The 13,190-nt window shown below is 45.9% G+C and overlaps 2 protein-coding genes across 3 annotated transcripts in view; one reads left to right on the forward strand and one right to left on the reverse strand.

Moving 5' to 3' along the window:
- The window catches only part of Timeout (circadian regulator timeout), a 210,896-nt gene that overhangs the window by 146,715 nt on the left and 50,991 nt on the right, over window positions 1–13,190 (reverse strand). The gene's annotated exons all lie outside the window — the stretch shown is intronic.
- On the forward strand, window positions 1,393–6,284 carry LOC143217287 (uncharacterized). The gene has a single exon (XM_076441367.1). It carries the CDS (start codon window positions 1,708–1,710, stop codon window positions 4,399–4,401), a length of 2,694 nt encoding a protein of 897 aa, XP_076297482.1. The 5' UTR covers window positions 1,393–1,707; the 3' UTR covers window positions 4,402–6,284.

The raw sequence follows: 13,190 nt of genomic DNA on the forward strand, positions 1-13,190 counted from the left end.
CGTGCGTGCCTCGAGAAACTAGCTAACCTAGCTCCGTGCGAACGGGAGCTTGGCGCCTTTGTAATCCCAGCACGCGAATCGAATTTAAGAAAGCCGATGGCAGGAAGTTCGCGAGCCAGGCAGTAAACTTTCGCTCGGATTAGCGGATACACTACGTGATTATTACGCGGGCGGATCCGCGGGAGTCTGGAAACCGCCGTGAGCCAACCAGAAACCGATCCCATTGATCCGCGATGATCACTTTGATCGTGTCTTAAAATTGCTTCCACCCCGCGATCCACTCGTGAGCCTCGCTTTCTACGTATACCTTACGAAAAGATAGTGCTTTAGTATTAGCCTAACATGTACATATATCGTGACAGGAAAATCGTCGAATTTCTGGACTTGATTTCACGAACACATTATGGTGTGAACGTCTGTGCGTTTGTTTTGAATATAAGAAGACATTCTAGGAGTCAGTGTTGCTCGGAGAATGAACGTGTAAAATGCTTGGAGGACCAAAGAGTTTACATAACTGACAAGTAGCCAGAGTTGGGCAAAAATTTTTATGTAAATAACATTTTTGCTCAACTCTGCAAGTAGCTAACAGGTTTGAATGAAGTTCCTAACAAGTCCCGTAACTGGTGAGACCCGGTTGGTCTTCTGTTACGAATCACTTTGTTCGGAGGAACCTCAACGATGTTCTGTCTTCGTGAAAACGTATCCAACCCGCGTTAGGCCCGAGTCCCTTTCCTCTTCCCTTTCCCTTTGTTTTCATAATATAAAGTTTAAATTTTTTAGAATTGTGACACGCGGCGTTTTCCCTTGCAACCGCAGATATGTATATCCTATTAAATCCAACCGTGTGATTGACCAACCACAGAATTAGTTCCACCTGTTTTCCAGCAACGTTCCAGGGCCGTGCTCGTCTCTGTCGCTTTCAAGGGCCTGGCCTGAGAAGACGGGAGGAGGCAGGTCGGCCGGCACGCGAGTCTGAGGCTTAAGAAAGCCGGTCGGAATCGGACAGACAGTCAGTGAACCGTGCAGTCAGTCAGTCAGCCAGTCGTCAGTGGCAGTAGTTCGTGAAATCGTGGTGTACTGGCTGTGCGCGTTTCCACGGTCCGTCTATGAGGACGCAAGCGCAGTGGCGCCCCTTATCGAGTTCGAGAGGAAAAGCGACGGCTGCCGTTGTTGCGTTGGCGTGGTAGAGAGCCGCACACCGACGTAGATTGCATAGGAATAGTATAGCGAGGGGTTGAGGGGTTGGTAGAAGCAAGATAGAAGACAGAGTCGGAAGGGTGGAGGGATATAGGGGATAGTAGAGGGAGCCTCGACTTCGGGGGTTCGTCGAGGAGAGAGACAGGGATTGGTGGGAAGAGAGGAGCGCGAGAGGATAGGGGGACGGAGGAGCGGCGGGTGCAGCTACGAGTCGGCCGCCGCAGTGTTTGTCAGTCCTTCGTATGGACATCACGTCTGACGCGGCTGATAGTCTTGCCCGCGCTCTTAGCATTCCCGTATAACGTGCAAGTTTTTGGCGGTATCCATATCATAGAACACCGAGTGGCCCTGTCCGGAGTGTTACCGAATGAGCGACCGGACGCTCGACGTTAGTCACGGGATGCGATCGTCGTCGACCGGCACCGTAGTCAGTTTCGTTGAATCGGCGAGTCGTTGTTTCGTGATCGACCGGCGCCGGTTCGAAATGTGAAAAAGATCGTGCGGGAAGCGATGTGGCTTCCGTTGATGCTGCTCGCCTTGATGGCGACCGGCTCCGCGTGCCCGGATCTGTGCGAGTGTCACCCCGCCGTGACCGCCCCCGCAGCAGTTCAGACAGACTCGTCGCCGGCTGCTGGTTTCGTGGTTGTCAAGTGTCGCGGACGTGTGCCGCCGCTCGCCGAGCTGCCCCCGAAGACGCGCGGCTTGTTGATCGACGGTGCCGAGGATTACGAGGTGATCAGCTTCTTCGACGAGCTGGAGCTGGCCGATCCGCCGCCGGACGTTTTCGGGCTGATCGGCGCGTTGAACGAGCTCGACGCGAACGACACCAACCAATTGCCCGGGGACAATTCGACGACGGGTCTCGCGTGTCTCGGTGAACTGTCTTTCACGAACTGTTCGTTGGTGTTCTTGAACGCGACGTGGCGCGGCCTCGAGCGAATCCGATCGTTGAATCTGTCATGCAACAGCTTGGAGAGGTTGGACGATCTTCTGGCGATACGCGCGATCAACATGACCGGCCTCGCGAGGCTGGACTTGTCCGGCAACGCGATCACCAGCCTGAGTGCCGGCGCATTTAGGACGCTTACGGGATTGGTGAGATTGAGTTTGAGGAGGAACGCGATCGCTCTGGTGCACGAGGACGCGTTTCAAGGGCTCGATCGGTTGGAGTTCTTCGATCTGTCGGACAACAGGCTGGCCAAGCTGCCGGACAACGCTTTAACGTCTCTCTATTCGCTGCAGAAGTTAGATCTCAGTGGAAACCAGCTGCAGGTGTTGGGCACCAGGTGGTTCGAGAATCTCTACAGACTGAGGGAGCTCGATGTCTCCAGGAACGGACTGGCTAGAGCTGCCTCGGGAACTTTGCAACCGCTTCCCGGTCTCTCGGTGTTGAAACTGTCCGAGAATCCGCTGAAGGAAAGAGACGTGTCTCTGTTGTTGGGCACCGGTAGACGATTGGAAACCGTGGACGCGTCTCGAACAGGCCTGGCTAGAGTTCCGGCCGCGTTAACGAGATCCGTGAGAGCATTGCGACTGGCCGGCAACAAATTGACCACGATCCGCGGCGGGGACCTCGACAGCTATCCCCTGTTGCGGATATTGGACATCTCTGAGAATCGATTGACAGATATAGAGGACGATGCTCTGGGACGTTTAGAGGTGCTCGAGGAATTGGATATTTCTGGGAACGTCCTTATTCGGGTACCGCGAAGTCTGCCGAGCAGCTTGACGAGCCTCGATCTGCGACGGAACAGGATCGTTCAACTGAAGCTGAACGATCTCCAAGGGCTGTACAATCTGAAATCGCTGACGCTGAACGAGAACGAGATCGGCGAGATCGAGGTGGGCTCGCTCGGTCAATTACCGTTGCTCGAACAGCTCGATCTGTCCAATAATCCCATTAAAACGCTGCCGGCTAATACCTTGAGTGGACCGAGCAATCTCGCAGAGCTCCGTATGTCGAGATTAACCTCGCTCGAGCAACGGCAAGAGGAGCAAAGTGACATGGCGTTCCCGGTACCCACGCCCGAAAGACTCGTGTTGCTCGACGTATCGGAGAGCCCGGCTCTGGCCAGGCAGCTTTTAGCAGATGACGCCGCGCTGTCCGCTTGCAAGAGCCTGCAACATCTGAACCTGTCCGGAACGAACATCACCGGGCTGCGGTTCGATCTGCCGTACATGTTGCCTCAGCTCAGGGTCCTGGATCTCAGCCGAAACAACTGGATTTGCACGGAGGACCTTTACTGGGTAGCCGAGTGGTTGCAGCAGCACAAACAGCTGAACAAAGACGTGGAGCCGGGTCGATGCGCTGGCCCGCAGGAATGGTTAGGATCGCGTCTCTGCGAGCTACCTTCGCCACCGACACCGATCACCACGGTTATGCCAACCACCGAGATCACGGACTCGGTCAGACTCGTGTCTTCCCCTGGCAAGCCAAATATTCTGTCTTCCAACGCAACCGACGCCGATCTCTTCAAGTATCGATCGTACAACGTCTCCAAGGTAGATCTCGGCAGGGTGAGAGCATCGACGCTGAAAGTCGCCGCTAACGAGACTCGTTTCTACGAGGCGCCGACGTCCTTCAGGAACGCGAGCGCTGCGAAGATGCGCAGCCAGACCGAGGATATAATCAAAGTCGATCAGACGTCGGCGGAGATTAAGAATTTAATTACAGACGTCGACGGGCCGTCGTATCGGCGGACGGGCGGAGGTAGACCGTCAATTAACGGGACGGACGAGGACGTTCTGGATAACCGGATGGTAGAAGAAGAACGGTTGAAGAGCAGACCAACCTCGAGCAAGACTGACTCGTTCGTGCTGACGAAACTGGCCGCGCAGAAACGGATGGAGGAGGAGATCGAGCAAGAGCTTCAGGCTGGAACGGAAGGAGAAGAGGACAAGTACTCGAAGAGACTGAACAATCTGACGAAGGAGAACCTGGTGCTGGGTAACAACGGTCTCGATGGGAATCCGATGGAGGATGAACTGAACGGTCGGGCGACCAATTCGGACGCCAGGGTGTCCGAAGCTCTATCCGCGGGTGCTCATCCGGGCATGCTGGTACTGGTCGGCGCGATTTTAGGCGCCGCAGCTGCGCTAACCGTGGTGTTGTCTCGCCGAGCCACTCTGCGCCGCAGGGACAGGTATCATCGGCACGAGAACATCGAGGTGCACACGCTCACCCCGACCACGGAGCTTTGGTGACCGGAGTCGGATCACGCTCGATTATTCGAGAGGGAGAAACGACAGACACGACGACCCGTCAGCCGAGCCTCGTCCCTGTTCTCCGGCTACCGGGTGCTCGACAGGTGCTTCGGAAGAACGGAGCAGCGACCCAGCATTCTTCACTGAGACACGCTGCTCATCGCGAAAGGACGATTGCAGAAACTCGATCCTGATCGTGGCGTATATTCTACACGTGTACGCTACTGCTCGTCGAAGTATGGACACTTGGAAATTAAGAGGAAAAATTGGTACGGAAATTACAGTAACTTTGGCTTTAACCATTCTGCACTGACACTTTTACTTTTGTATAAAACTATCATTATTACACTAGAACGAGTTAGATGCAGTCGGTTAACGTTGTCGTCGAGCGATGCTAATATCGTGAAAGTCGTTGTCGGTGAAAACTGTATCAAAGCGACCTGTGTCGGTGATTTTCACGGGACTCCTCGTAACAGTGTCCAGACCTGGGTTGTCGAATTAAGACACTTTTTTCTATAACGCGTATATTTATGTGTCTGACTCGAGAAAGTAGAATATTAGTGACTTGACTTATTGTTTGGTAAACGAAGGATGACAATATCAAGCTACTTTATCTATACAAGTCATGAATGATTATTTTAACTTGTAAACGAAGTGTCCATGCTTCCATGAAGCGGTAGTGTATCTTAGAAGACTGTGCCGACGGGGATGTAGAGGTTAGTCCCCGGTCGTCAACGGATGACACAGTACAAAAGACATCTCCGGATCATCTGTTCTGAAGGCTAGCACCCCCACGTCGGATCCGGTCCGTCGGGAGAAACGATGAACTCGTTAGAGTGCTCGATTACATTCAGCGGGGAATCGATACGCTTCAGCCGGGGGAGAGAGAGAGAGAGATAGAGAGAGTGGTTTGAACGGGGTATATTCGTTCCGAATTAAAATTAAACACGCCCGCGTACGAGCGAGGTGTACGCCGGGGTCTCTTGATCGATCGTCAAACATCCGGACTTACTCCGATGCTTCGTCCGTGCTGGAACGAGGAGAGGAAGAAGAAGAAGATGAAGAAGAAGTAGGAAGGTAAATTGCTGGTGGCAATAATCACAGAGGGACAGCCTCTGGCCGCGACGATTTCCGATCGATCTCTCCGATCGAGGGGCCGACGTTGAATAGCACATAGTGACAATAATAACTGTAACGTGCCGCGTCTCTCTGTAGCGGAACTCTCGTCGCGCGTTTCGCTGGACGTTCGCTTCCTGTTCGCCGGTGCACGAGTGCGGGTACAGAAACCGGGAAGAAGAAAACCGGTGGCGTGAAATTCGCGGCGGCGAATTGTACGTTTGAATGACAGCGCCGAGGAGCTGGGGAAAGAGAGAATGAGAGAGAGAGAGAGAGTATGTATGTGTGTGTGTACGTGTGTAAGAGAGAAGGATTCCTGAGGAACTTTTATCGAACGCTGCGAGACAGAGTGAGAGGAGAGAGTGCGCGAGCGAAGAGAGCAAGTAACCAAGAGAGAGAGAGAGAGAGAGAGAGAGAGAGAGAGAGAGATAGAAAGAAAGAGAGTGTGTAAGTGTGCACGTGTTTGTGTGAGGATGTAAGAGTAGAAAGAGTGAGAGAGAGAGAGAGAGAGAAATGATCGCGAGTTGGAAACCGCTCTCGACGGCGGGCAACACCGAGTGTACAGAAACATAGCTTCCGAACTTAATTCTAGCGACTTGGAGAGTTGCCAAGACTCCTCGACAAACAGAAAAAAAAAAGAAAAGAAACTGGAGGATAAGAGCGGGAGAGAGCAGATAAGAAATAACGAAGAGGCTAGACATTATCTTTCTTAAAATAACCAGTGTCAAAGTACTATGATAATAAACCGACGTACAAAGATGCACAAGTCTCTGGATTATTTCTTCTGATCGCCTTCCACGCGAGAGCAACTTCTATTTTCTATAAGGGATCACTAGCGTGGTAGAACAGGGCCGAGTAGTCGGTCATCAAAGTTTACTTCCGCCCCGGTCCATTCAATATCTTCTTAGATCCGAGATTCGACACGTTCCGCAGACGTTGATTAACATCTCACCGGAAAAGCCTGTTGATAGACTTTTCGATGACTTACCTAGAAGCCGACGATCTTGCTTCCTATAAGAATTGTATCTGCAACGGTGCAGGTATTGTTATGTTCCGCGTGATATCAATTATTTTAGAAAAGATACGTGAAGCATTGTATGGTTTAGGGACGTTGGATTAACTTGCTGGTTAGAATTTCATTTCATTTCGTTCCATTTTAATTAATTAACAGACCTTTCATTATGCTGGATATCATTTGTGCGTACAAATTAGGGTAAAATAAAAGCAATTATGTTGAGTGTGCAACACGATACTGGAAAAATTGTATTTTTAAGGGGAGCTCTGCGACTCTGGAAAAGTGGCTACGGTTTTTGTTTAATTAATTTAGGACTACATAACAATTGTGAAATTAACTTTAATTACGAGTTTAAATTCTCTCTGTAAAATGTTGATGCTTCTCGAAGAAGTTATCACATTTTCCAACGGTTGCTTCTCCTACATCGTTAAGACAAATTGAAAATTATTTGTTTTCTTTAGAATATATTTCATTGACAATGTATTCAATATATGAACGAATATACACAAATATATACTTTGATGACTGACTACACATTGCGATCTCACTAATCTTCTGACTGTAGAAAAAGGAATAACAATTGTAGGAGAACAGCTTCCAAAGAAGAATGCAAGAAATGCAACATTATTTGAATTTCGCCGAACGAAAGTTGCAGGTAAGTGAATCATATTTTATTAGAAAACCCGCTCTAGTTATTCTTCGTCCATGCCGCGGGACAGTTTATCATTTATCAACCGGAATTGCTTGTTGTCAGAAATTCAAGCCCAATGCCTGACACGATGAAAAAGAAAAAAAACGGTTTGCAATTTTGCTTTTCCGCTTGCATGAATTGCACCATAGTTTATGTCGTGCAGTTGATATTTTTCAAACCTCCAATATCGCCGCTCCGCGAAAGATACATTGTATGATTTGCTGTTCGTTGTTGTACAGTTTTCCAGATAAATTTCTATTTTCAGTTTGGTTGCTATTACACTGACAGCATATAAATTGGGCGCAGCTCGCTGATAGCGAGGCGCGCTGTCGCTCGAAATAGTTGCGCACTAAATTGTTTGTTTCTAGCATTGAATTACACCCGAAAAATTCCCTTCGTACAATATATCTGAAATTGTTTTTCTTCTGGGAAAATACACGATTAGTTTATCAATTGCAGTGCAAACATGTCGTAGTATTTAGTTATTCCATAACAACGGACCGCTGACTTAATATTAACTTTGTTGGAAAGCAGTTATATTATCATAGCCAAAATTTGCCAGCTGTCTGAATATTTATGGACACATCAGTGGACGTGGAACGTTTATGTTTCTCAAAACCGTAGCGGGGGACACAATATGTATTCCGAAGCGGAATTAATCCAGTTTTAAAAACAACAAGAAGGAAAGTTTTTTTTCCCCGAGCGAACATATTTTTTCGCGCGAATAAAATAGCAGGTTGGAAATTGGATACGGTGACTTGATAAACTCGCATTTGCGGAGAGCGTTATGACATCGTTCCCGAGTGTTAACAATTAATTCAGTTTGTCAACAAGCATCGTATCTCTGTTTATAAATATACACAACATTCACGATTGTTTGCAGGCGAGAAAGTGGAACAATTATTCCGGTGTCACTTCATTTGGGGTGATGTCCATGTTTAAAACAATCGTGCTCTAACAAATATATGCGTTTACAGGCGCATCTGTACGCAATCAGCGCGCGAAATCGTTGCGCACGACGTGTCAACAATTTTTATGTTTTTCCCGACACGAATCATTTGTAAAATAAATACGACCGTGCACGAGGACACGTCGAATCGAAGCAATCTCTGCGTTATGGGATAGTATTAACGCTGGATTGTTGTAAACAATGAAAAACTAATTTATGGAATAAATATTTCCGCGGGCGAATTTAATCCAATAATGCATAAATTACATGTCGCGTTTCCCCCCACCTCGCGCGGCGGCTCGTTGAAAATTCATTGTTACGTGATCGATGTAAGAATTATTTATGAGGGGCAAATTGTTCGCGCAAATCCGTAGGATAAATATCTCGTTCATCAATAGATAACAAATACACGGTATCGCAATGTGCAACAATTTACCGTCGGGCCGGTATAAATTTCCGCTTAGAATGCATTATCGGTGCACTGCGAAGCATTAACTAATGAACGATTATGTGGGTTGCGCGGATTCGATTTTCTTTTATTATTTTTCACGGGAAAATATGTTTCACCTCTTTCCGGAAGGAAATTGTATATTTTTACGGTTTACTCGCTTTTCATGTCGGTCGACTGTATTATATTATCGCGGAAATTAATTAAGCTCGATGCGACGGCTCGTGCGACGCGATCATTTAATTAACAAATTTTATTTTCACCCGTGCATTATAGCAGCTCCCCGCTGATTTAAATGTTCGTAAAAATATCACGTCAAAGATGCTAATTGATAGCATCAATTACTTTCACTTGCTTTTAACGACGGTAATGGACCGGCCGGCCGTACATTGTATCGCGAGCGTGTGAAACAATGACGGATGAACATGTTAGCCGATTTAACCCCTTTTTTTTATTTTTTTAAATGGCCGAAGAATGGTGAGCACTGCGACTCGCAACTCGCATTACTTCAGTGCTCACATATATTATATTTGGCTCTCTCCGAGTCAGACTTGTTATGATTTCTCTTCCACGACGTTTTTAGGGATGAAGACGTTTCAATCGCAGCAACTGTAAAGATAATGGTACAGCGAGGGGTTGAGAGGGTAGTTTTGTTTCCGGGATTGCAAGGGTGCGCGATGATCCTCCTCGTTTCTAGAAGATGGCATTTTTCAGTAGTGAAAAGCGCTAGATAAAAGATCAATCTAGGCCGCAGTCGCCTTCAAAAATCCTATTTTTAATTTGCATCATTCGGAAGCATAAAGCTACGCATGTTTCATGAACAGAGAGCAGGTCTTCATGCAAAATAAAAATTTTCTACCTGAATTGCAACAAACTGGAAAGGAATAGAAATCTATTTTCTTTTTTAAAATATAAAATGATAATGCAAATTACGCCTCGTAAACGTAAAAATATGACTTTTGAGGGCGACTGCGGTCTAGATTGATCTTTTATCTAGCGCGTTTCACTACTGAATAACCCCATCTTTGCATTATCGAGAAATGAGAAGGCGCATCTCGCACCCTCGCAATCCTGGAAACGAGACTACCCCTTAACCCATTGCTGTGCCATTTTCTTCACAGTTACAGTGATTAAAACGTCTTCATCCACAAAAATGTCGTAGGAGGGAAAAGAAAATGCTACATGTATTTTAATGTTGATTACAAACGAATCAAATTTTATTTCATCTAAAAAGAAACGTATAACATTCATATTTGTTAGACTTTGTTAAAATCTTCAGAGCGAGTCTGGCTCGTCAAAATACGGGAAGGGGTTAAGGTAATAATTTCATCTAAAAAGAAACGCGTCACATTCATATTTGTTACACATTGTTAAAATCATCATTGCGAGTCTGGCTCGTCAAAATACGGGAAGGGGTGAAGGTAACAAATACTTAAAAATTGAACACCAGTACGGTGTCCCATCGTTTTGTCTCCGGCCGTAGCCGAAGTCGATTCGTCGGGCAACGGGGCAGGGGATGGGTATGGTTAGGGATAACGAACTTCTGGAAGATGTTACTGAATTTGCTAGTTTCGTAGCCCGGGGTGAACCGAGAGCTGCTATACGGTGATTAAATTTCCTAGTTGCACTCTCCGCGAAGGGTTATTCTATAGGAAATTTAAACAAGGGCTTAAGGAACCGGTTTCTCCTCCGCCTTTCCGGGGCGGATCGTTACGTTCCCCGCCCCCCGGTTTTCCGGCCCCTACTAAATATCGTTTTTCCTTGTTGCGGTCTCGTTACCATGCTCCACGGAAACCCGTAGAGCCCCGCGGGCTACGAGACCGGGAAACGCTCGCCGCGAATTATTCATCCAGTAATATTTACACTGCTTCAAAGTCCCGTGATTTTATAACACAGGGGGCCCAGGAAGTTCCGGCTGCCACCCCCGCGTCGACGTCATCCTCTAGTGAGCGACCGCGTACCATCCTTCCGTCGACCTTTAATATTCACCGGTGACGTTATCTGATTCTTCTCAGCAGGGCCGACGATATGCCGTTGAGAGAGAGAGAAACCGGCTTTTAAATGGGTGGGGACAGGGGGGGGAGGGTATGGTAAGCATGTTTTCTGCTTATCGCTTTTGTGGGGCGGAGCCGCGAATAACCCGATTAACATTCGTTGCGGGACGGAACTTCTAAGGCACCCGGATCAAATTACTGAGATTAAGACTCGGGAAAATGAAACTTTTCCAAGCGGCCCCCTACGCTACGCCCCTGTCTCTAATTTTCTTGCTAATCGGTATTTATGGGGGTAGTACGGCGCCGTCGGTGGATTGTGACTTAGGCTAGGGCGCGTTTCTCTTCAAATTAATCTAGACTTTTTTTTCATCGTGTCCGGTTTAGATGTGACACTGTGTCTGACCATTACTCGCTATTTCTACTTACAGCTGAGGTAACGAAATTCTGTTTTATTTTTAGCAACGACTATTTCAATTGACGAATTGGATGGTTGCAGGCATTTTTATCGTTTCATCCATTTTTTTAGTGGCATTCTGTATTGTTATACCGTTCGTTGATTAAAAAATATTTTTCATTCGATATTTTCGACAAACGTTTTCGACAGTTCGTTCGCTCTGTGTCAGGAACAGAGTTTACTGAATTTAATGGGGACAAAACAAGTTGATTGTGTTTGTAGTGTAGCGGAATCATTTATTAAATTCCTATGACATACCTCACGGAATTATGGTCATTTCTTTATGCAAAGATCTTTATGCAAAATAAAGATGTCGTGCCTGAACTCCAGCAAACTTGAGTGAAACAGGAATTCATTTTCTTTCTTAATATGTTTAATTGGTTGAAAATTATATAATAGTGTTTTAAAATTCTTCTACTGTTTTTACAAAAAATTGGAAATGAAATTTACACCTTATAGAAAATATCTTTAAAAATAGAAATGCAGGATTTTTGTTCCTTAGTTTTAATTGCAATCTTATATCAATAAATATATTTACCTTAATTGAATGAGTTATATGTCATTTTAAAGCTTGTTTTACGGTCTATTTAATTATGCTTAATACATCAAATCCGCTGTCTTACTAGACATATATTACTTATTGCTATAAGCAAGCGAAAATTATTTCGAAGATGCAGCAGTGTGCTATTCGACAGGAATTGTCTGACGTGTCTGACCATGACGAACCAATTCTACTTTTTACATACACAGTCGCTTGTCTCCCACTGTACAAACTCGATTTTCTCGAAAACTTTTCTTCAATTTGTAGTTATACGCAGAATCACTTGCTGTATTATTAAAAAAAGAAACAATAAAAATCGGGACGAGCATAAAAATCCGAGGAGCAATAATTGCTAACAGTATCCGCAACGTCGGATTTACTTGCCCTGCTAGGTTCGCGACAGCGATTGCTCGTTTCGCGAATATTGCCGGCGCGGATTGGATTTAGTTGTTCCGGGCTTGGCACAATGCGAGACGTTTAGAACGTTTGATTCCCGTTCTCGAACGCGTCGTTAAAGTGGTAATTGGTTAGGGAAGCGCGCGAAATTTGCCGGGAGTTACGCGCCATAATGGTGATCCGACGGTTTTCGTCAGCGGAAACGTTGTTTTACCCGATCTTCGCCCACTGTAGAATTCTGATTAAGGCACCGAAAAACTTGATGAAATCCGGGCGCAGAGAAGTTCAAGTAGACCGCAACGCGGGCAAACGTTTTTAGCGAACCGTTTCGTAGAACCATTGGGAGATTTAATTGGGGAACAATGTTGAAATTTCGAGCGAGATCGTGGGCGGGTTTTTGCTAATGGGGATCGTCGAATGATGGGTTCATTTTAGGTGAAGCGCTTTGCAATTTAATGAACGTGGCAACAGATTTTCATTAGAGACACTGTTAATAAAGGTGTCCATTAAATCGTGTCATTTTTAACTTCTCGCTGTTCTCTATTTTCTGAAGATTGCAGTTAGTAAAGTTGTAAGAAGAACAGCGTTTTTTCTCATGTAAAATAACCTCAATGCACTTCATAAAACGTGTGTCAAATTGTTCAAAAGACTTTCGAAAGCATGAACGTCCAACTAAAACGTTTAATTCAATGACAAAATAGAAACTGTTCGTATCGATTGCAGGACACAGGAGTCAAATAAAAATTGTATCCTTCTTTCAACTATCCTATTAAGCTGAAACTAACACATTGATGTTTTTAAATATTTTTAACATGTCCACTGCTTTAAAATGTACGTGTCCGTTTTTGTTATAAATGCATGAAACAAATTCATAATGTAAAATAACACTCCATAATGAAAGACCTTATACAATGTAACGCTCTTGACAAAACGTTTGTCAAATTGTTCAAAAGATTTCCGAAAGCACGAGCGTCCAACTAAAACATTTAATCATCGAAATGTGGCTTTTATTACGGTATTAACTTCGCAAGAGTTGCATTTGAGGAAGATTGCAGAGGATTACCGTGTCGACTATTCGGCCACTGTGTAAACGATTTAAAAGTTGCATTACAGATTTGAAGAAGATTATCGCGGATTACAGTGGCGCATCGCAAATTTATTTGATACATCGGACATTGTAAAATT

The sequence above is a fragment of the Lasioglossum baleicum genome, chromosome 16, assembly GCF_051020765.1.
Source record: "Lasioglossum baleicum chromosome 16, iyLasBale1, whole genome shotgun sequence".
In the NCBI taxonomy this organism is placed as follows: Eukaryota; Metazoa; Arthropoda; class Insecta; order Hymenoptera; family Halictidae; genus Lasioglossum; species Lasioglossum baleicum.